Source organism: Taudactylus pleione, unplaced genomic scaffold (genome assembly GCF_031769625.1).
Source record: "Taudactylus pleione unplaced genomic scaffold, aTauple2 ptg000133l, whole genome shotgun sequence".
Lineage (NCBI taxonomy): Eukaryota > Metazoa > Chordata > Amphibia > Anura > Myobatrachidae > Taudactylus > Taudactylus pleione.
The window spans coordinates 876,272-900,150 of NW_028284535.1; the positions used below are offsets into that span (position 1 = coordinate 876,272).

Sequence of the window (23,879 nt, forward strand, 5' to 3'; positions counted from 1 at the left end):
AGGGCACTGAGTGGTGTTGAGCACAGTGTTTATTTGATGAGCAGTACCTGTGACCCTCACTATAGGGCGCTGAGTAGTGTTGAGCACAGTGTTTATGTGATGAGCAGTACCTGTGATCCTCACTATAGGGCACTGAGTGGTGTTGAGCACAGTGTTTATTTGATGAGCAGTACCTGTGACCCTCACTATAGGGCCCTGAGTGGTGTTGAGCACAGTGTTTATTTGATGAGCAGTACCTGTGACCCTCACTATAGGGCGCTGAGTGGTGTTGAGCACAGTGTTTATTTCATAAGCAGTACCTGTGACCCTCACTATAGGGCCCTGAGTGGTGTTGAGCACAGTGTTTATTTGATGAGCAGTACCTGTGATCCTCACTATAGGGCACTGAGTGGTGTTGAGCACAGTGTTTATTTGATGAGCAGTACCTGTGACCCTCACTATAGGGCGCTGAGTAGTGTTGAGCACAGTGTTTATGTGATGAGCAGTACCTGTGATCCTCACTATAGGGCACTGAGTGGTGTTGAGCACAGTGTTTATTTGATGAGCAGTACCTGTGACCCTCACTATAGGGCCCTGAGTGGTGTTGAGCACAGTGTTTATTTGATGAGCAGTACCTGTGACCCTCACTATAGGGCGCTGAGTGGTGTTGAGCACAGTGTTTATTTCATAAGCAGTACCTGTGACCCTCACTATAGGGCCCTGAGTGGTGTTGAGCACAGTGTTTATTTGATGAGCAGTACCTGTGACCCTCACTATAGGGCGCTGAGTGGTGCTGACCATAGTGTTTATGTGATAAACAGTACCTGTGACCCTCACTATAGGGTGCTGAGTGGTGTTGGGCACAGTGTTTATGTGATAAGCAGTACCTGTGACCCTCACTATAGGGTGCTGAGTGGTGTTGAGCACAGTGTTTATGTGATGAGCAGTACCTGTGATCCTCACTATAGGGCGCTGAGTGGTGTTGACCATAGTGTTTATTTGATGAGCAGTACCTGTGACCCTCACTATAGGGCGCTGAGTGGTGTTGGGCACAGTGTTTATGTGATGAGCAGTACCTGTGACCCTCACTATAGGGCCCTGAGTGGTGTTGAGCACAGTGTTTATTTGATGAGCAGTACCTGTGACCCTCACTATAGGGCGCTGAGTGGTGTTGAGCACAGTGTTTATTTGATGAGCAGTACCTGGGACCCTCACTATAGGGCCCTGAGTGGTGTTGAGCACAGTGTTTATTTGATGAGCAGTACCTGTGACCCTCACTATAGGGCCCTGAGTGGTGTTGAGCACAGTGTTTATTTATTTGATGAGCAGTACCTGTGATCCTCACTATAGGGCGCTGAGTGGTGTTGACCATAGTGTTTATTTGATGAGCAGTACCTGTGACCCTCACTATAGGGCCCTGAGTGGTGTTGAGCACAGTGTTTATTTGATGAGCAGTACCTGTGACCCTCACTATAGGGCCCTGAGTGGTGTTGAGCACAGTGTTTATTTATTTGATGAGCAGTACCTGTGATCCTCACTATAGGGCGCTGAGTGGTGTTGACCATAGTGTTTATTTGATGAGCAGTACCTGTGACCCTCACTATAGGGCCCTGAGTGGTGTTGAGCACAGTGTTTATTTGATGAGCAGTACCTGGGACCCTCACTATAGGGCCCTGAGTGGTGTTGAGCACAGTGTTTATTTGATGAGCAGTACCTGTGACCCTCACTATAGGGTGCTGAGTGGTGTTGAGCACAGTGTTTATTTGATAAGCAGCACCTGTGACCCTCACTATAGGGCCCTGAGTGGTGTTGAGCACAGTGTTTATTTGATAAGCAGTACCTGTGACCCTCACTTCGTGAGCCACCTGATTTATTTTACTTTCATTTTGTTTTATTTTTTTTAGGTGGGCTAGAAATAGCTTTACCAGCTCAGGGGGTAAGCCGTTCTGGATTGATCCTAATGACTGTGAAAATCAGCATATCATCATAGACGACAACATCCGTTTGGGCGAAGTTGATACAATTGTTGATTGTAGGGTGAGTTTCATAGATTGTTGTATTATCTCAGTTACATGGCTCCAGTTTGCATCAATGGGCCGCTAAATGTAAAATACAAATCACCTGCCCAAACTCTGCACTTAAATCTATCAGCCAGCTTCTGCTAATGCTGGGTACACACCGCTATCCCTTTCACACAGAAATTTTCAAAAATCCCTGCTTTTACCCGGCCTTTGAGTGCTTTTTGCCGGTTCTAGCCTGATCCCCCTTTCACACAGGAAACAAAATTACCGGGTAATGCATTTTTACCCGGTAAATTGCTTATCGACACGGGTAATTTTACCTTGTGAAAGGGTCATCCCAGGTCGAAATTGCCGGGTCTCCGACCCTGGTGAAAAGCAGGGTCAAAGTTCCGGGAATTACGACCTGGGTTGACCCTTTCACACAGAAAAATGATCCAAGTTGATAAGCAAATTAAAGGGGCATGACAAATATTTTGTGTGCCCGTCGGCCGGCGAGTAACGGCGATATGTCTGTGAACGATGTGGTTCACAGAGATATTGTGTCGACTGTGCTGCACAGACGATGGCAGATATACCTGCCGACCGCCCGCACACTTGCTGCAGCGTCCGCAGGGAGGGGGCAAGAGGCGACCCCTGGCCAGCAGGATCCATGGCCAGATGACAGGTGATGGTTGGTCAATGTGTATGAACAACGAACAACTATCATCCGCAGATATATCTTTTAGGTGTGTACCGAGCTTGAAGGTGGGGGCTACAATGACCCTTATTGGGATGACTGATAAGGAGTCATCTTTGTAGGAAAATATCACCCTGGCGATCGCTGTGATAATGGAAGTATCTTCCTAGGCTTGTCTGACTGCTGCTCTGTATATATGGTCCCATAGGTCTTCTGAGGCTTGCATTATATTTGGAATTTACAGTAAGGAGTATATCATATAATTGCATATACCATTTTCCCCTCCACCCCTATATCCATAGTGCACCGAGTAGAATATATAATTAAAGCTACGCACATTTCCAAGTCTTCTTTGCCCATGTCACATGCATGTATAATGTCAGATGGAGCAATATCCTCTCACTGCATGCTATTCCTTCATTAGGAAGTGCCTGAGCCGTGTAATGATGAGGCCAGGTGTGAATCACCCCCCAGAGGGCAGCTTTCCAGGATACGGGCATCAGTCTCTCCCAGTCTGGATTCCAGCACACGTCTTTTCTTTAGTACACCCGTTCCCTGCCCCCAGGTTGCTCTGCCTCTTATTTAGTGACTGCATAAGGAGATTGATGAGACCGCACACATCCACAAGGGAGAATGGTCAATTTATCTGCTCAATAAATGTAATTGAAGCTGCTGTGTTGCCGGGATCTTCTACATTGGTAACTAAGTGCCTGGTGATACAAGGCGACCACCTTGTGTTTCTCCTGCAATCTCTGTATAGGAAGGATGCTGGGGCCTGGGGGGGGGGGTTAAACAGTGTCCTCCAGTAAGCCCTTTACTGCCTGCGCCTCCTCCTTCAGCCACCGTCACAGCTCAGCGTGGCGTGCTACTCTGTGTCACCATGTGCCATTGTATTAGGAGTATGGAGTCGTTGGGCAAGGAGTGGTGATGTACGGTATGGGTATGATATACCGCCGGCCGCATGGCCGATTCCCATCAGCGGCAGCCCGACAGGAGGAGAGTGAGACGCAGCGGAAGCCCGACAGCGCTGGAAATCCCGATCGTGGATAGGTAAGTATCCACTAACCTAACCCCCCTAACCCTAACCCTCCTTAGGGGTGCCTAACCCTAACTTCCCCCCCAAGTGCCTAACCCTAATTCTCCCTCTAAGTGCCTAACCCTAACCACCCCCTTCCCCGCTGCCTAAACCTAAGTCCCCCGGGGGGGTGCCTAACCCTAAGTCTCCCCCGGGGGTGCCTAACCCTAACCCTCCCTCCCCCTAGCCTAACCCTAACCCTCCCGGGGGGGTGCCTAACCCTGCCCCCCCCCCGGGAGCCCTAAACCTAACCCTCCCCCCCCCCGCGGCTGTCCGCTCGCGGCGCCCGGCATCACTACGATCGTGATGCCGGGCGCCGGTCTCCCGGCGTCGGGGAAATGCGGCCGTCTGTCTTGTCCCGGCATTTCACCCTTGCCGGGACAAGACAGTCGGGAAGCCGGCTGCCGGTATATAGGCAGTCGGCTTCGCGATTGCTTCCCGTGATATACATGTGTAATTGTGTTCAGGGAGAAGGGGCTACAGTAATAAAGGGTGGGCGGGTTTATATAACATAGGGTACATTGTAATCTCTTTGCTTACTGAATGAAACATTAGGGGCCTGATTCAGAGGTACACGCTAACTGCACGCAATGGCGATATGCACACAGTTGGAAAACCACGCATGCATGTCGCACTGCACCTTGTATTCCGAAGGTTACCGCAAGGAGACGAAGAATTAATTTGTCCGCATGAGCCGTGGATTTCAGTGCCCGCTCCTAGGAGGTAACGGGAGGGCGGCTCATTGCTGGAAGATTGTGTGATCATGGCATCCATCTTGTTTCTCTTGGGCGCCACGCATGGTGCTAATCCAGCCATTGTATCGCTCCTAGAAATGGGACTATGAGGTTCTGGATTCTTTGCAGTCATTATATACAGATACTGATCCTCATTTCTTCTGCTTCAGGTGCTTCTGGAAAAGGGGTCCAGAAAGGTGCCCACGTCCGAGCTGTACGACGTCTGCCTGGTGCAGACGGACCTCCTCAGGGCCATCGCGGAGAAGGATTACTTCCTGGACTGTATCGCAAGGTGTGAGGGAAATTATGACCGTTATCTCCAGAACTTTAAGTTGGAATAGGCCGAAGTGTTGCTAGAAAATTATTTTCTTATTTATTTATATTAATAAGAAACTGATCTATTTATTTAGCTTGTTTATGCACTCTCCATGTTACCTAAAAATACGCACTCTCCATGTTACCTAAAAATACGCACTCTCCATGTTACCTAAAAATACGCACTCTCCATGTTACCTAAAAATACGCACTCTCCATGTTAACTAAAACCTGTTACGCTCTCTCCATGTTACCTAAAACATGTTACGCACTCTCCATGTTACCACTCTCTCAGGGAGCTATTGCTGGTTACTTGAAAGGTCACTCTTAAAAGTGGCTTTAGTTTTACCGTTAGATTAGTTTGTAGCAAATAGGACATTTTACATTAATATAACATTTAGCGGAAACTGTAAAAATGCATCGCAATTGCCCCATCGTTGTACCAAGACCTCATATAGGGCCTCATTCAGAGGCGGTCGGAGGATGCAAGCGGTCGCTTGCATCCTGACCGCCCGCCTTTGTTTCGGTCATTAGGCTGTGGGTTTACACCCACAGCTCTAACGACCGCTAGGGTGATGGTCGCGATGGTCAGAGACCATCGCGACCATCGGGGCTTACGATGAGACCCTAGGGTAGGGTCTCACTTGTCGTAAGCCCCGGAGAGCTTCTGGCTCTGTCAGAGCCGGAAGCTCTCCACTGACATCACTAGTGATGTCAGTGGGGCCTCCCCCAAACGGTAGGCGTTCCCATTGGAACGCCTCCGTTTGGGCTGCCACCCCCCCGGCCCGCCTTCCAAACGGGGCGAGCTGTCAATCAACATCGACAGCTCGCCCCCTTTGGAAAGAGACCCGCTACGACCGGCGCTGTCGGTCGTAGCGGGTCTCACGCATGTGCACGAAGGAGCCGGCTCCCTCGTGCGCATGCGCACTTGACAAACATCGAGGCGGCCGTGCGGTCCTCTGAATGAAGGCCATAGTGTGGCTTATATATTTGGTTGCAAAACATGGAATGTGTTATACATTATTAATGTTAAATACAGAAGTGTCCTCATACATTAAGCCTCAATACGCCACGCAAGATGCCTGGCGCAAGTGAGCCGTCAGGTCCCACGCAACTCTGATAGCGCCGGGCGCCTTTTTTCGCCTGAAGATGCGTCTTAATCACAATGCGACTGCACTGGTTAATTTTCTATGCAACACTTGTATATCTGTATGCGACTGAGTCTATATACGAAGCACAATGGAACTTGGCGTGGAAAAAAAAACACGTCGGTTGCATCATAGTACATCGTACACAGATTCAGACTCAGTCGCACCCAGACATACAAGTGTCTAATATCAAATTAATCAGCGCAGTCTCCTGGTGCGTCCTAGAGCATCGCATTGCCACTAAGATGCATTTTTGCCAACAAATATGCCTGGCACTAGCAGAATCGTACGGGACCTGGTGCCGAGAGGGGCTGTTTGGCGTGACTGCAGCAATGTTGTATGAGGACACTTATGTAAAAGGAGAATTAATCTGCACCTGTTTTAATTCTACAAGATATTTGCAACAAGTTTAGCACTTTATGCGCAGGGCGAATGGCATAAATTGGGGCACACACCATTTAACTTGGCTGTTTTGAATAAGCACTCGGTCTAAAACTAAGAATGTTGCGAGGCATCATCCTCCACCCAACTGGCAGAACAGCGAGAGTTCAGAGTCCGGGGACACCCAGCATTATTTTTAGGTATTCACCCCCTGGGGGTAAATTTACTAAAGTGAGAGTTTATAGAAGTGAGTTTGAGAAGTGATGTTGCCCATAGCAACCAATCAGATTCTACTTAACATTTAACTAGCACCTTCTAGAAGATAATAGCTAGAATCTGATTGGTTGCTATGGGCAACATCACTTTTAAAACTCACTTCTAAAAACTCTCACTTTAGTAAATTTACCCCCTGGTGTCTGATCAATGGTCCATCCTCTCAAAACAGGACAAATGTTATGTCTAAGCACCTTGGATGTCGAGAGGCCTGATCGATGTTGATAGGCCTGATCGGACAGCTGCCCTGCAAGAAGTACTCGAGAGTCAAAGTGCTTGGATTCACAACTCGTCGCCTCCTTCAGTGGGAGATTTAACCTTCTAAATGGGCATCAGGGGGGAGCGTCTTGTAAATGGTGCGTAGACTCTGTCCCGCATGAGGAATAAAACTGTTACAGAGTGAACTGGATGAGACCTTTCAGTCAGCACATACTGCAGTGTGTATAAGTGTATTTACCTATAAATAATATTGTATCATTGCATCTCTTTCCGCTGTCCTGCCATCTTTTCAGTAGGTTACGTGTTACGTCCAGTGGTTAAACACTGGTGGATCTCTACATGTGATCCACAGGCTGATTGCTAGCTTCTGTAGCGAGCTCCATCGGAATTAATGCGACTGGCATCTCTTCATACAATCTAGTGACAGGGGGCGAGGTGTTTCTGTTCTATTACACAAATTATTTCTATACATGTAACGTTCTGTAGCATTGATGCTACGTAACAGAATTTGCAACATAACAAAAACATATAATCATAATAATAGTAATGATAATAAAAAAAATAACAATGTTGGCATTGAAAAATAAATTACAAAGATCAAGATGTGCTGGACCAGTATCCCTGAGAATGCAGCATTGGGAACAAATAAATGAGACATATTTACTAATGTGCGGGTTTACAAAAGGAGATGTTGCCCATAGCAACCAATCAGATTCAACTTCTCATTTATCTAAGACCTTCTAGAAAATGACAGCAAGAATCTGATTGGTTGCTATGGGCAACATCTCCAATTTTGTAAACCCGCACATTAGTAAAAGAAGCCGACGGTCGAAATGCCGTCAGCCGGCTTCCTGACAGTGAAAGCCCGGCATGGGCCTAATGAGAGGCGTCTAAATACTGACGCCTATCATTAGCCCCACGCCGAAATCCTGACACCCGCCATACAGAACGTAGGTAAGCCGGGCGTCGGGAGGTGATAACCGCGCGGGGGGGGGGTTAGGTTTAGGGACTCTCGGTCGGACTTAGGGTTAGGCTACGGGAAAGGAGGGTTAGGGTCAGGCACCACCGGGGGGGAAGTTAGGGACAGGCACCCCCCCGGGAGGGTTAGTTAGGGTGCAGGGAAGAGGGGTTAGGTTTAGGCACCCCTGGGGGGAGTGTAGGGTTAGGCACCCCTAAGGGAGGGTTATGGGGACCGAGGGGAGGGTTAGGGTAGTTACTCACCTCAGTCGGGATCTTCATCTTCCGGCGTCGGGATTTCATCCCCCGGGCTGAAGTCCGGCGGTCGTACATACCGATTCCGGATTAATACCCCATACCCTGCTGTAAGGTGAATGCTGACGATTTACAGTCCACCTCATCCCCACATGTAGTGCTCGCATATTACATTCAATGGTTTTGGAGGGTATTTTGAGTTTTTCTCTCTGCCGCCTCCCCGTCACCTGGGGAATTCTGCTGTCGGAACGCTGAGGAAAACTCCCGTCTTTTTAGTTATCACAGCTCACAATTATATTGTCATTGTAGTTTATCACCATACCGTGGAGCAGATGGTTACAGGCATTGATGCCAAGGCTAATGAAAACTATTATGACAGAAAGGTTAGAGAAATCAATACAAACCCAAAAATAAACAGCTGCTGTGCAAGAAGCTTTGTGTACTGAAGCGATGGGGATATAAATACACCGACACTAGTGGGTCCCCTGCTGTACGAGGCGTCTTAAAAAAAACAACAACAACTTAGAAAAAGTATTGGGTGGATTCATCGATTATATTCCGTGGAGGGAAAAACAGACATCAGCTAAGCGGCTTCCAACACAGGAGCAGAGTCATTATACTGTCACCCAGTTAGAGCGAGTGCAACCAACCGCATTAGCTATAATTAGTGTGGCTGTTGGACACTGATATCCGATGAGTTTCTGTGGGTAACAGAACATTATAGCTCATTGCACTGTGTTTATTAAATAAACGCCCGTCTTGGAGAATGTCTCCCAAATTTTAATCTACATTTACAGCAGTTCTGAGCTGAGAAGGGGCGCAGACATATTTCAGTACTGACAGAGGGCTGTGCGTGGGGCCATTCAGCAAGTCGCTGGAGCTCGACAGATTGTCCGTTACACTAGCGGAGAGGAACCTTGCTGAAAGGACATTGTCTAATATATGTAGAACTTCTAACAGTTTTAGCTTAAAGCAGGGGTTCTCAGCTCCAGTCCATACTCCCAACATTCTTTGTGGATGTCTTTAATCACGCACAGATGAATTAATCTATTTTGCCGGGTCAGTAATTATCCCGCCTGCTTCTACAGGCAGAAATCCTGAAAACATGACCTGTTGGGAGAACTTGAAGACTGAGGTCGAGAACTATTGGTTTAAAGTATTTTCAAAAACTATACACTTGTCACATGTCAGGAAGAAAGCAGAGTCATTTCATATTCTAAACCACTTTCTTAGGGATGAAGTTATTATATCAGCTGGCTTCGGCATTCTGACCGCCAAGATTTCGATAGTAAGTATTGGGGTTAGGGGGAGGGGGAGGGTTAGGCACTGAGGGGAAGGTTAGGGGTAGAGGAAGGAGAGTATACTTACCTCCTTCGTTCGAGGTAGTGACCCGTCGGTATTGGATCCCAAGCGCTGGGATCTCGTACCCAACCCCTTTCTTACACCCTTCAAAACGTGTTTTAAATTATTTTGTTAATCGAACCAGGATTGATTGATAGAAGTCTTGGTCCAATAGTAACACAACAGCGATGGCAACACAAATAATTTGGCGACGCGAGAGGCTCAATATGTGCTTTTCTCTGGCTATCGGTATAAATTGTACGCACACACAATTGACTTACTGAGAAATAAGGAGCATAGGGCCTGATACAGAGACGGACGCTCTGAAAGAGCGCTCGCTCAGAATCAGAGCGGGTTTTTTTTGGAGCGGCCTCCTGGCCTCTCGCTAGGCTGTGGGTGACCACCCACAGCTATAGCGAGTGGCCAGGTTGATGGTTGACCATCGGGCTTGAGACGAGACCCTTGTGGTAGGGTCTCGTGGCCGCAAGCCCCAGAGAGCTTCTGGCTCTAACAGAGCCGGAAGCTCTCCCACTGACATCCCTGGTGATGTCAGTGGGGCCGCCCACAAACGGCAGGCTTTCGCTTGGGAACACCTCCGTTTGTGAAGCCACCCCCCGGCCACGCCTACCAAACGGGGCGAGCTGTCAATCACCATCGACAGCTCGTCCCCTTTGGTGTGAGACCTGGAGCGACGGAGCGCCCGTAGCTAGCCGGGTCTCGCGCATGCCCCTGTAGCAGAGCCCCCGTCCCCATATGTCACTATATATGTAAATGTTTATTTTATATGTATATATATATACCCCCCAGACAAATATAATATTTTATTATTCATCAAGACTCCCACTAGTGCCAATAGATGCCCCCCCCCATGACTACCCTAGCCTGCTCACCTCACTACCCTAGCCTGCAGGGGGAGCCGATCATCAGTCCCCCCCCCTATTGCAGCTGATCTCTGCACACGCAGAGACCAGCTTACCGGTGCTCGGTGGGGAACTATATTTACTTCCTCGCACTTTTACTTTAGGCGCATGTGCTCTTCGCACGGTATTCTGGGACACGATATTGGAAGTGATGTCGGTGGTCACAGACCACCGCAACACTCCTAGGGGGCCTGAGGAGGAGGAGGAACATGTGCAGAATGGATATCCTCCATTACACAAGGGGGAGCCGGATAGGCAGCGCTGACTCGTGAGATGCGACGTGGCCAGGTAACGCGCTCCAGGCTGCGTTCGCATTTCCCGACAGAATCCCGATGCCCAAAGGTAAATACCCCTACACTAACCCCTAACTCACACTGACCCTCCTTCCCTGCAGCCTAACCCTTACCCTCCCCCTAGTGCTTAACCTTAACCCCTAAATTTAACCCTGCCCCTCATACTTACCCGCGAGGAACGCAGGCGCCGGGATGCTGTTGCCGGCATTGTGACCCCTGGCGGGATTCCGGCATTCTGTGCGCCAGGATCCCAACTACATCCCGAAATTACAATTCTCGTTTTTTTTTTAAAATTTGCGCCTTAGTCAGATGTAATTATAAAGCCACCGCCCCTACCAATGCCTGCATGCAGGTCCCCCAGCATAACTCAGTTTGGTAATTTCCATGTAACAGTGAGTGTGTCCCAGAGCCGTGTGACAGAGCTCAGCAATGACTAACAGCACAAATCACATCATTACCTCTAGGTTATAATAACACATTTTATTCTTCCACATTCAGCAAGTTGTACTATATTACTGTATAATATAATATATAATGTATTATCCCATTGTGGCTACAGCCGGCATTGTTGTAGTACATGGTAAGGTATTCTTCTCCATATTTGTGCATGCAGCAAATGTACAATGATGCCTGATGCTGGTCCTGATGCTCTTCCCGATGCCGGTCCTGATAATGTTCCATGGATGCATCATCCATCATAGAGCGTTACCGTCCTGCTGGAAAAGGTCTGGCGTGTAGGTCCCATGAATGCAGGAGGCAGATAATCAATGTGGTAGGAGGTGATCCTGATGCCGGTCCTGATGTGCTTCCCGATGCCGGTCCTGATAATGTTCTGTGGATGCATCATCCATCATAGAGTGTCAGAGGCGGATTTACACTTCATGGGGCACTAGGCAAGTTACTGGTCTGGGGGCCCCCACCTGTCCCTACAAGAAAAAAATAAATAAATGAAAATTCTACACAAACTAAAAATATATTGCAAGGAATAAAACATTTTTTAAAGAATCTGCTGATAGAACAGGTAATGTGGAGATAAAAGTACCGCCATAATACCTCTGCTGCTCATATTACTGGTGTATGTTAGGGTTCTCACCAGTGACAGCAGTGTTATAGAGGAGACAGAAGATGGTGCTGACCTGGCATGCTCAGGTTTCTCCTCGCCACCTCTGATCGTCACCCAGCAGGACTCCATCACCTTCAGGAGAAAAGGAAGAGGACGGTGAGGGGAGAAGGAGGATAAGTGACAATAGAAAGGGAGTGATGGGATGAGGAGCAGGGTAAGAGGAACAGTGGTAGGGGCACAATTGAAAGGTGGGTGGTGGGGGTACAGGAAAACATGGGTGATGGGGGTACAGGAAAACATGGGTGATGGTGGATAAATGATAGAATTAGGTGGGGGGAGAGAATTGAAAGGAGTAATGGAAGACACAGGCAAAAGAAGAAGGAAAAACAAAGGGCAGATACACACTGGGGCCTGGGGAGACATGGAGACATACACACCATGACTGGGGAAGGGGGGGGGGGACATGGAGACATAGACACCATGACTGGGGGGGACGGGACATGGAGACATAGACACCATGACTGGGGGGGACGGGACATGGAGACATAGACACCATGACTGGGGGGGACGGGACATGGAGACATACACACCATGACTGGGGGAGACGGGACATGGAGACATACACACCATGACTGGGAGGGACGGGACATGGAGACATACCAACAATGACTGGGGGGGACGGGACATGGAGACATACACACAATGACTGGGGGGGACGGGACATGGAGACATACACACCATGAATGGGGCCTGGTGAGACATGGAGACATACACACCATGACTGGGGGGGACCGGACATGGAGACATACACACAATGACTGGGGGGGACGGGACATGGAGACATACACACAATGAGGGGGCGGACGGGACATGGAGACATACACACCATGAATGGGGCCTGGTGAGACATGGAGACATACACACCATGACTGGGGGGGACCGGATATGGAGACATACACACAATGACTGGGGGGGACGGGACATGGAGACATACAATGAGGGGGGGGACGGGACATGGAGACATACACACTGTTGGTGGGGGGAGGGGACATGGAGACATACACACAGACTGGGGGAGACAGACAGACATATAATGGAAGTACAGAGAGCAGGACAAGGACAGAGGAACTGAGACAGGAAGCACAGGGGGGAGGGGGAGGAGCACAGGTTACTTACTGTATGTGCGGCCATAGATGTGATTCTGGAATGGAGGAGCCATCATCTTCATACTGTCACTCCGTGCTGGGGGCGGTGCTAAAGGTGATTGGCACAATGCATCACTGCACCCGCCCCCAACTCCCCATCAGCGCTGGTGGCTCCTCCCACACCACGCCCCCTGCCTGAAGGCAGCAGTTAGCTTGTCTCAGCGAGGGATTCACTTCCACAGAGCAGCAAGCTGGAGCCAGCACCCGGCAGCTGTCCTTATCAATGCACTGAGCCTGCCTCCATTATACGGCCCGCCGGGCCCTAGGCAACTGCTTGTGTTGCCTAGCGGTAAATCCACTACTGTAGAGTGTGACTGCCCCAACCATCCTGCTGGAAAAGGGCTGGCATATAGGTCACATGGATGCAGGAGGCAGATAATCAATGGGGTAGGAGGAGACCATGATGCCTGGTGCAAATGGCAGATGTTATTGCCGCAGGTGGAGTTGGGAGATGTTGTTGCCGCAGGTGGAGTTGGGAGATGTTATTGCCGCAGGTGGAGTTGGGAGATGTTATTGCCGCAGGTGGAGTTGGCAGATGTTATTGCCGCAGGTGGAGCTGGCAGGTGGTATTGGCGCAGGTGGAGCGGGCAGATGGAATTTGCTGCCTTCCTTACAGTGCTGCTATCTGCTCAAATGAGATACTATCCCCGTACCTATGCAGGCATTCATAGGAGCAACATAAGCAGCAGCAGATAAACACTGCACAGACGACAACCGCTATTAGCAGCCACTTGATCGTCCCTGATACTGCTTCCTGCACTAACCCGCGTGCCTCATGCTGCATGAGATGATGGCGCTCCTGATGATGTTCCCCATTAGCACCGTCCACGGAGGCGTCAGTCTGCATGGCGGCTTCAGTCTGCGCTGGTGGAATAGGCATGCCGCCGACCTCCATTGGTGTCATTAGACACAGAAATAAAATAATAAAGAAGGAAATCATATTCCAAAGTCTTGCTGCGTGAGGAAAAGGAGAAAATATACTACACTGGCTGAGAGACAGTGCAGCACTGATAGGTTACAGTACAGACCTCACTAACCCAACGTCTGTGATGTCACCGGCTATTATGACGCATCACAATCACCTTATAGACATTTAACTCTAGCTGTGCCAGGGAGAAATCCCTAACTGACTGACTGCCTGGTGCCTGTAGGACAGTGTAGTCGCTGTGTAATAGGAGAAGGATGCATAGAACCTATGTATTAATGCATGGCTCATTTATTAGCATTGTAAGAACTACATAAACATTTGTGTGATAAGACTGAGCAGACTATAATAATCTGTTACACAGTCTGTGTGTGAGGAAATGTTTGGCCACAGGACTCTCACAAGAGAATATTATCAGGGGCGGAGCTACCATTAGGCAGCTGCGCGGGGCATCGGGACCAGGGGGCGCTGCTGAGGCCGCCTAACACTACAATGAAGGATGTATAGGAAAGGAACTAAAAGTAAATGGAGCTGCATGTAGACCACAGATAAATCCCTTGAATTACTACTACTAATAATAATATACGTAAGAATTAATGTATTTAAAATGAATTATATAATTTTGCTTAAAGAAGAAAGTATTTATATATATAAATATATATATATATATATATATTTTTTTTTAAAGTTTTCATTGTATCTGCACCAGGAAGCCCAAAACTGGGTCACTCCTGCACCAAAGAGTCCACGACCGTCCGGCACTGCAGTAAGTTGCTGGTTACTGCTCCCGGCCAGTATCACCGAGAAACTGACCATGGCTCAGTTGTCCTGGTGTTTTTTCTTAAATAAGCTGGAAAAAGATTTTGGTGATAGAAATGACAGAACCTTGATAATACTATAATCCCCTGTAAATGACGTCTGTATGCAGTTAGGACGGTGGCTGTAGGGGGAGCTTTATTTATTTATACATTTTTCTTTCCCAGCCGCACACAGGAGATATCAGAGATCTGCAAAAGGTGAATGAGAGCTGCAGAGCCCGGTGCCCATCATCCCGAGGAGCGTAGGACATCTTAAAAATGATGCTCCACAATGATGATATTAGCACAGAATTGCGCCATTAAGCCCCGCCCCCCTCTTCACGTACCGTCATATCAGGTTTTATTCTTCTCATCCTGCCCACTACACTAAAAAGTGGGCAGGATGCGGGAGGAGTACCCACTCTGCCGGGACTCCTGGGGGGACTACCCAAAAAATAGGGAGTCTCCCGCTGGTTGCCAGAGAGTAAGTAATGTGTGCCTGTACGCTCCAGGCTGCATCTGGCATCTACCGCCTGTACCTGCGTTACCCTGTGTCTTACACTACCTGCACTAGATAATAAACCTATACCCTGGTTATGCCGTCTGCTGTGTGGAGTATCCTCCATTCACTGTGCATCCAGCACCACTGTATACTCTGCCAATGAATGGCTGACGTACTCTCTGTAACGTGCTGCCTGATATGTCTGCTCTATCTCAGTAACTGACAATATAATCACATTATGCAACGCTGCACAGAGAATATATTTTTTTTTTTCAGAAACATTTTTATTGAGAAAAAAGGAGGTACGTATACAAAATAATGAACTACCTATAAAATGATTTAGAAGACACATCAGTATCAGTAATTGCCGGAGTGACATAGTATAACGTATCTAATCACAATACATCCAACTATTGTGCTCACCAAGGGGCCTAGTCACCATCACTTAATTATTACAAAAGCAGCTGAAAATGAACATTATCACCTGCAATTGTAGATATTAAGTTATCGGGCCATTCATCAAAAGGGTAAAGCAGGAGATATCACAGATATATACCCCATACACTAGTATCACCGATATCCCCTGCTTACCTTCCTCTCCTGGAATGGCCCGCTGTCCCCATTCACTAGTATCACAGATATCTCCTTCTTACCTTCCTCTCCCGGAATGGCCGGCTGTCCCCATACACTAGTATCACAGATATCTCCTGCTTAACTTTCTCTCCCGGAATGGCCGGCTGTCCCCATACACTAGTATCACAGATATCTCCTGCTTACCTTTCTCTCCCGGAATGGCCGGCTGTCCCCATACACTAGTATCACAAATATCTCCTACTTACCTTCCTCTTGTGAAATGGCCCAATGTCCCCATACACTAGTTTCACAGATATCTCCTACTTACCTTCCTCTTGTGAAATGGCCCAGTGTCCCCATACACTAGTATCACAGATATCTCCTGCTTACCTTCCTCTCCCGGAATGGCCGGCTGTCCCCATACACTAGTATCACAGATATCTCCTACTTACCTTCCTCTTGTGAAATGGCCCAGTGTCCCCATACACTAGTATCAAGACAGAATTCATAAAGCTCTGAAAATACAATATCTTCAGATGGCGAGTTCTCCCAGTCCTGGTTCGCACCCCGCTCCTTTTGGATCCCTCCGCCCCTGTCCGGCTCCTTCCACCGGACGTTGGGGCTCCTGTGCGCATGCGTGACCTCTAGGTCACGCATGCGCATTCCCGTCACTGCTCCTAAAGGAGCAGTGAAGCCGCTCGCGGGATAGCTGATTTTCGGATTAGCTGTCACCGCGCCGGAGCAATGCTGAATTGCTTCGGATTCCGCGGCGAGTTAGAATGTTAATTATCCCCGATAATTAGCATCATGAATAGACCCCCAAAGGAGCAAATTGTAGTACAAACATAAATAAAGAAAAGGATAAACATATACACTTCACATGAAAAAGAAAAGTAAATACAATTTAATAAACTAAAAGAAAAACACAAACTACTAAAAGGGGAGGATCATAAAAAGATAACAGAAAAACTCTCCGGGCCCAGTGCAGCTGGTCTCTTCCTTTCCCCCTGACCTTTATTGCAGTGGGGGGAAAAAAAAAATCACATTTCCCACAAAGGAAAAAAAGAGTAGTATATGTTTAGTGTAATATATCATGTAAGTATATAGTGTAATATATCATGTAAGTATATAGTGTGAAAGATTCCACATAGCTCATTCTAAACTACGATATTAGACCAAAGTTGTCGTCTCAAAACAGTTTCAATATATGTGTCTGAAAATCAAGATCCAGTGAGTCAATATATAGCCCCCACTTGGCATAAAACTTGGTCACTCCTCTTTCAATCGCCCGTCTATCAAAATAAAGGCGCTGTAGCAGAGTATTTTTAGCTGCCTGAAGGAGGGTGCTGCAGAAATGTCCAGTTAAGAAGTATTAATTCTTTGCAACAATGACAACTAATGTAAAGGTGCCCATCCACTAGGCGATGCGGGGACGACGGCACGATTACGACGCCGTCGTCTCCCGCGGGGTGAGGTCTGGAGAGGTCTTCCTCCCGGGTCCTCGGCGGTAATGGGCAGCAGTCACCTCGGCGGTGACGGGCAGCAGCCTCCTCGGCGGTGACGGGAAGCAGTCCTCGGCGGTGACGGGCAGAGTCAGCAGGGCACTGGTCTCCGGCAGGCTGCAGGACCCCTTCCTCAGCGGCTCCCAGCAGCGGACATTCCATGGCAGCATCGTCCCTCTAGACAGGTGAGTGACAGCGCTCCCTCTCTTGGCACTCTCTTTTTATCGGGTTCATCCCCGAACATGGCAACCTGACAGCGGTCGTCAGGTTGACCGTCATGTTCGGGCGATGATTGATGTTAAAAACGACCAGCGGGCACACGCATCGCTGGTCGTTTTTAACCGTTTACTGCCCGATTTGCGGGCGATTACCAAGTGATAGAGTGATAACGACCGTCGTTATCGCTCCATCGCTAGGTTTAATCGCCTAGTGGATGGGCAGCATAAAAAAGGGCAGCAATTCTGTCTTCGGTTTGTAAAATTCACAAATAACATAGCTAGAGGATCTTTAACAAGGCGCAAACCACATATTTTGTTTATAAACATCATAATCTTTTCCCAAAATATTATGGAAGAATGTCGCCAGGGATAATTTGTATTTCGGCAGCTTCCTGATTCCCCTTGTACCATATGTTGCTGAGACGTATGCCCTATGAATAGTTTTAATATGTACTTCTTGCCAGAGTATTTTTAACGTTTTCTCAGTGGGTTTAAGCAGTATAGTAGGAGAGGCTACTTGTGGTATCTCCGAAGTTCAGTTATGAATACTGTTTTCCCATTAGGTTTCTGCGGTTGCAGGGAGTATGGAGGGGATACATATGTCTAACTTTATAAGACATGGTGGTAGGTACAAATAATGACTTGTAGTTGTACAGCAATTTGTGGGCTACAGGTTTCCAGCTCCTAACTGCTCATCACAGAGTAGTGTTAGCCATGAGCCGTTGCCAGCATCTTACGGAACGATAGCAGAGGACTCACACTTGTCAGGCAACTAAAGAGAAAACGGGAGACTGTTTTGTCGTCTATTTTATCCTCGGGCAGAAGCTGGAAAAAAAATGGCCACAGATTCACGGGACAATTTGCCCGTGTAATGCTGGTAAATCGGTTCCCTCAAATCTGTAATGCGCAATTCCCTCGGCTGACAGCGATTATGTACATAGTAGGAATAAGATTGCACTTATCGTTCCAGTTATATTCTCAATCCAGGCACATTACAAAACCTTCAAGGTAGTGAGAGACATTTCTTTTTTTTGTATTTTCATCATAAGTTTTTCATTAATGGCACTGAAATCGCTTTAACTCTGTAAACCCACTGACATTTACTAAAGAGCGAGGGACAGACAGACGTCAGTGTTACGCATTCAGAGAGCTTTCTGAAAGCCTGCCAGGCGCTCTTTACCACTGATTGGCCAAAGAATAATGTAAGTGACTAGACAGGCCCCACTGATTTTCTGACATCACTGTGCGTCATTAGCTTGTTGTGCAATGACCATGTATGGGCCTTTATAATAACAATAGTAAAAAAAAAACACATGAATAATACTATACATGTAACCATTTAGGCTCAAATAGGCACAAAAGGCAACATGTTATAGTTTACTTTTAAACTGTGAACTTTGAACTTCCAATTTTGTGTAAAGAGCTTGAACAAGATTTAAACTTCCTTGAATAGTTCCATCACTTCCTGTTTTTTTTTTTTTTTATTTAAACAATTTTTATTGTACAAGAAAAAGAAGAACAATACATATATGAAAACAAAAAGGAGTAATTAAACCTGTTCAACATTTTCATAACTGTGGTAAATAAGATGGCAACTCAAGGTGCGGTAAATCCTTACAACGGCAGGAATCTACACCTAACAATGAAGAAACCGTGCCATATAAAACAACATAAACAAATAAAACATTACAGCACAGTATTATAATAAGGGGGAGAAAGAAATGTAAAGAATGATTAGGATAGCAGGTGAGAAGGAGGGAAAGGTAAACGCAAACAAGTCCCAATTAAACCAGCAGCAGATAAACCTGTTTGACCGTAATGGCGACCTGCTAAATATAGAGGGCGCAGAGTCAGTTGATTTATAAAATGACAAATGTAAAACCGGAACAAGAATCTTGGGGCAGAACCGTATGTTATAAGCAAAGGGATAAGTTCCATCACTTCTAATGAGCTGCTATTTGTATTACCTTGGTACAAAGGGCCTGATTCAGAGCCGTTCGCTATTTGCGGTCGTTCGTTCAAAAACAAGGGGTGGCTATTCAAATGATCCGTTCGCAAATTGCAGTCTGTTCACACCTCTAAGTCTGAACGAGCGAGCAAAACATACGCTCGTTTATTTGTTAAAAACGCCCCCTGGCCGCTCGCACCATACGTCATGTCCGCTATTTATTAGATTAATCGAGTACATCGACCAGCGTATGAACTGCTCGCTATTCTTGTGGTTGGTTTTTGCTACCACAATCTTGCGAGCAGTTCTGGCTATAAAATAACCCAGTGACGTGGTCAATGACGCTGCTGTATTAATTATGCACACCCATAAAACGCCCGTTTTGACCTTTAAGCACGCCTGCGTTCTGATCTCCACTCCCCGTTTTCAAGCACCTTCCCCTGTTACCACCCACATACGCCTCATTCTGTCACTCAAAATAGCAGGCATTCGCTATATTGCGAGCACATGAATTTCGGCCGCACTGACTGGTTCGCGCATGCGTATAACGATCCGTACGCATGCGCAGATGTGCGAACATCGCTCGGAACGAGCGTACTGCCGCTAGCGAGTGGCTCTGAATGAGGGCCAAAGACTTGTCAAGCACAGAAAAGAATTTCCATTGGGATTGGGTACCTGCATCAAAGAGGCCTGAACTATAAGTTTAATAAAAGAGGGCCTAGTATGAAGTGTCTGACACATGTAACACAGCAACAGAAATGGTCATTATATTGATCATCATGGCTCCAGAACAATAAGTAGGTAGAACCAGCGTCGGTGACTACCACCATTGCAGAGGGTTGAATTTTTTATGGGTCCTGAAGGTGTGGAGACCTTTGCCCAAAGCTGCCAGAGTCTGTGCCAACTCATGCTATGCTTTGTGACAGATACAAAATGCAGGAACGACCAGCGTAACAAAAGATCTGTCTGGAGTCAGGTGTAATTAGCTGTATTGTTCATGAATAGCAGTGCAAGCAATGGAGTTATAACCCCAAACTCATAAAACTCCTTTTTTTCTGCTTGATAGATTGAATGAAGCCGTTGTCCCTGTAGAGGTCAATGATGAATGGGGTTAAAGGTTGAAAAATGGCTCTACACCACATAATAGATAGACTGCTTAATAATGCCTATTTGCTTTTAGGGTCAGGCTGCGATTAGGGTTAGAGATAGGCATACTCAGCGCAGCAACGGAAGCCTGCATGATCGACATGTCAGCTGTCAACATTCCGGCTACATTGACATCTTTATCATAGCTTGGTTTATAATAACCTACTGCTTGTCTGTGTGTCTCAAGAGGTTAGAACAGAATAACCTGTAGCCAATCAGATTGAGGAAATCCTCACAGCAGCACCGGTAAATGGGTGGGGTTTAGGGAGTTGTTCACTCCTATTATGAATTATTGTGGGCAGGGCTGCAAATAAGAGGGACAGCGTCACCATGTGAGGTGGGAATGGAGGCAAGTACAGGTATATGGATACACAGATACTGAGACAGGAATGAATGAAAGTCGCATGTAATCGCTTCAGTATTGCATGCATGGAACTAACGGCCTGATTCAGACCCATTCGCTAGGATGTGTTCGCATGCAGCCGTCAGCACCCAAAGTATTCAAATCCCGCGATTTAGCGCGCCCACTATGTTTTGCTGTGCGATCGCGGTATGTATTTAGATGCCCACCGGCCTGCACAAGACGCCCACTATCCCTTAGTAACATACGTCATCTCCAGGATGTGTATTAAACAATCGGTAACATCGAGTAACATCGGACCCATACGCAGCACTTGTGGCTGAACATACCCTACCGCAACCCCTGCGAGTGCTGCTGTGTGTAATTCAGCCATGTGACGTGTATTATGACGCTGCGTCTTAATTATGCACACCCCTGAAACTTCGTTCAGACGCACAGACACGCCGGCGTTCGGAAAACCACACCCTCATTACCATCAACCACCCCCTGTCAACACCCACAAATGGCTCATCCTGTTACTCATTCTAGCGGAGCGTCTGTGTGCAGGGTGCGAGCGCTTCCTGATCGCATGGACTAGTTCGCTCAGGCGCACTGTGTCTTATACGCATGCGCAGATTGCAAACATCGGCAGGCTGCGTGCGAACGGGTCTTAATCAGGCCCTAAATGCAGAGTCGCCCGTATGCGACCTGGCTGCTCCCATCCCAGCGTGTATCCCTATCAGTGTGCACTTGCACCAGTTGTATCGTCGGTGCAAAAGATCTGTCTGAAGTCAGGTGTAATTATGTCTGAAGTCAGGTGTAATTATGTCTGAAGTCAGGTGTAATTATGAGTAAACACCACTCTGCAAAGCCCACAAGTCTGTAGAAATGCCTCCCCTGAACTTAGCCTACATGTCTGTGCCCCGTTACCACCCAGTGCAACTCAGCATTGCACATATACACTCAACATTGCACATATACACTCAGCATTGCACATATACTCTCAGCATTGTACATATACACTCAGCATTGCACATATACACTCAGCATTGCACATATACACTCAGCATTGTACATATGCATTCAGCATTGTACATATACACTCAGCATTGCACATATACACTCAGCATTGCACATATGCACTCAGCATTGTACGTATACACTCAGCATTGCACATATACACACAGCATTGCACATATACCCTCAGCATTGCACATATACACTCAGCATTGCACATATACACTCAGCATTGCACATATACTCTCAGCATTGCACATATACACTCAGCATTGCACATATACCCTCAGCATTGCACATATACCCTCAGCATTGTACATATACACTCAGCATTGTACATATACACTCAGCATTGCACATATACCCTCAGCATTGTACATATTCACTCAGCATTGCACATATACTCTCAGCATTGTGTATATACACTCAGCATTGTACGTATACACTCAGCATTGCACGTATACCCTCAGCATTGCACGTATACCCTCAGCATTGCACGTATACCCTCAGCATTGTACATATACACTCAGCATTGCACATATACCCTCAGCATTGTACATATTCACTCAGCATTGCACATATACTCTCAGCATTGTACATATACACTCAGCATTGCGTATATACACTCAGTATTGTACGAATAGACACTCAGCATTGTACATATACCCTCAGCATTGCACATATACTCTCAGCATTGCACATATACACTCAGCATTGCACATATACTCTCAGCATTGCACATATACACTCAGCATTGCACATATACACTCAGCATTGCACATACTGTATACACTCAGCATTGCACTTATACACTCAGCATTGCACATATACACTCAGCATTGCACATATACTCTCAGCATTGCACATACTGTATACACTCAGCATTGCACATATACTCTCAGCATTGCACATACTGTATACACTCAGCATTGCACATACTGTACACACTCAGCATTGCACATATACACTCAGCATTGCACATATACACTCAACATTGCACATACTGTATACACTCAGCATTGCACATATACACTCAGCATTGCACATATACAGTCAGCATTGCACATATTTGCTTACAGTCAGCTCTGGAGCATGCACACTGCGAAAACACTCAAGATACATCCCCAAAACCGATGTTCAACTCTGCATTGGCCCAGGAGTAAGCTTTAGATACTGGAACATAAGGTGCCACTCATCCGGGATTCCTCCTGACAGTCCAGAAATCAGGAGACTTTTTCCATTGTCCCGAGAGTTGGTAATCCCGGATGAGCCATGTCCGGAATCCCCCTGGGTGGTGTCTGCTATAGTACTTATTGTCAGCGAGTGTCATGGCTATCTCTCTGCTGCTGCCTCCTCTAATTCTTCCAGTCGGTGGGTGTGTGTGACTGCAGTCAGGGAGACGGAGATAAATTATGGGCAAGGATCACAGTTGCTAATACGCACGTAATCGGCCAATTGTTTTGCCATGCGCATGCGTACGCATCGCAGTGCACGTGCGCGAACCAGCCACTGTGGCCTCATAGCGTGCGCTGAAGTAAGCAGTTCCTGAGTGAGGTCTGACCTGCCTTAACTGTGCGTATGGGTCTGATGTTACTTGATGTTACCGATTAAGGTCCGTACTCAATTTGAGGCAAAAAGACCGGATCCGCGATACTTTTTCGACGATTACGTCATTTTCGCCTGTTTTGCTTTTACCCCGTATTCAATTTGAAACACTTTCTGCCTAGGTGGAAAGTCAATGCAATGTACTAGGCGGAAAAGTTTTGCCTATGAGTAGCAGGCGGAAAAAAGTGCAGAATTGGGGGTTTGGGGTTCAACATTGCGGGAACCCTCGTGCAGCCTTCAGACAGTCCCCCAAAGGTAAACTGTGTAAAACATTTTTTAAGAAACACTTAAGAACACTCCAAAAAATGACTTTGAAAAAGGGGGTGGAAAAAAAATGTTGAGGTACAAAGTTAAAAACTAGTGAACTTGACTCTGGGGGGTCCCCAAGTATGGCCCAGGTGTTTTTTTCATTGCAGGTGCTTGTGGCAGGTGGATTTTTTGCGATTTTTTC

At 47.1% G+C, this 23,879-nt stretch overlaps 1 protein-coding gene across 2 annotated transcripts in view; it reads left to right on the forward strand.

Annotated features, from left to right (window-relative positions):
- Window positions 1-15,152, forward strand: part of LOC148523439 (uncharacterized) — a 35,961-nt gene extending 20,809 nt beyond the window's left edge. Inside the window, exons 5-7 of one of the 2 annotated variants that reach the window (XM_088473227.1) lie at window positions 1,884-2,016; window positions 4,656-4,777; window positions 14,764-15,152. In XM_088473227.1, the coding sequence (XP_088329353.1) occupies window positions 1,884-2,016; window positions 4,656-4,777; window positions 14,764-14,800 (292 nt within the window). In that variant the 3' untranslated portion in view covers window positions 14,801-15,152. Of the gene's footprint in view, window positions 1-1,883; window positions 2,017-4,655; window positions 5,381-14,763 lie in introns of those variants that run through there. The other variant, XM_088473226.1, reaches the window with a different exon arrangement.
- Window positions 15,153-23,879: the final 8,727 nt, after the last annotated feature.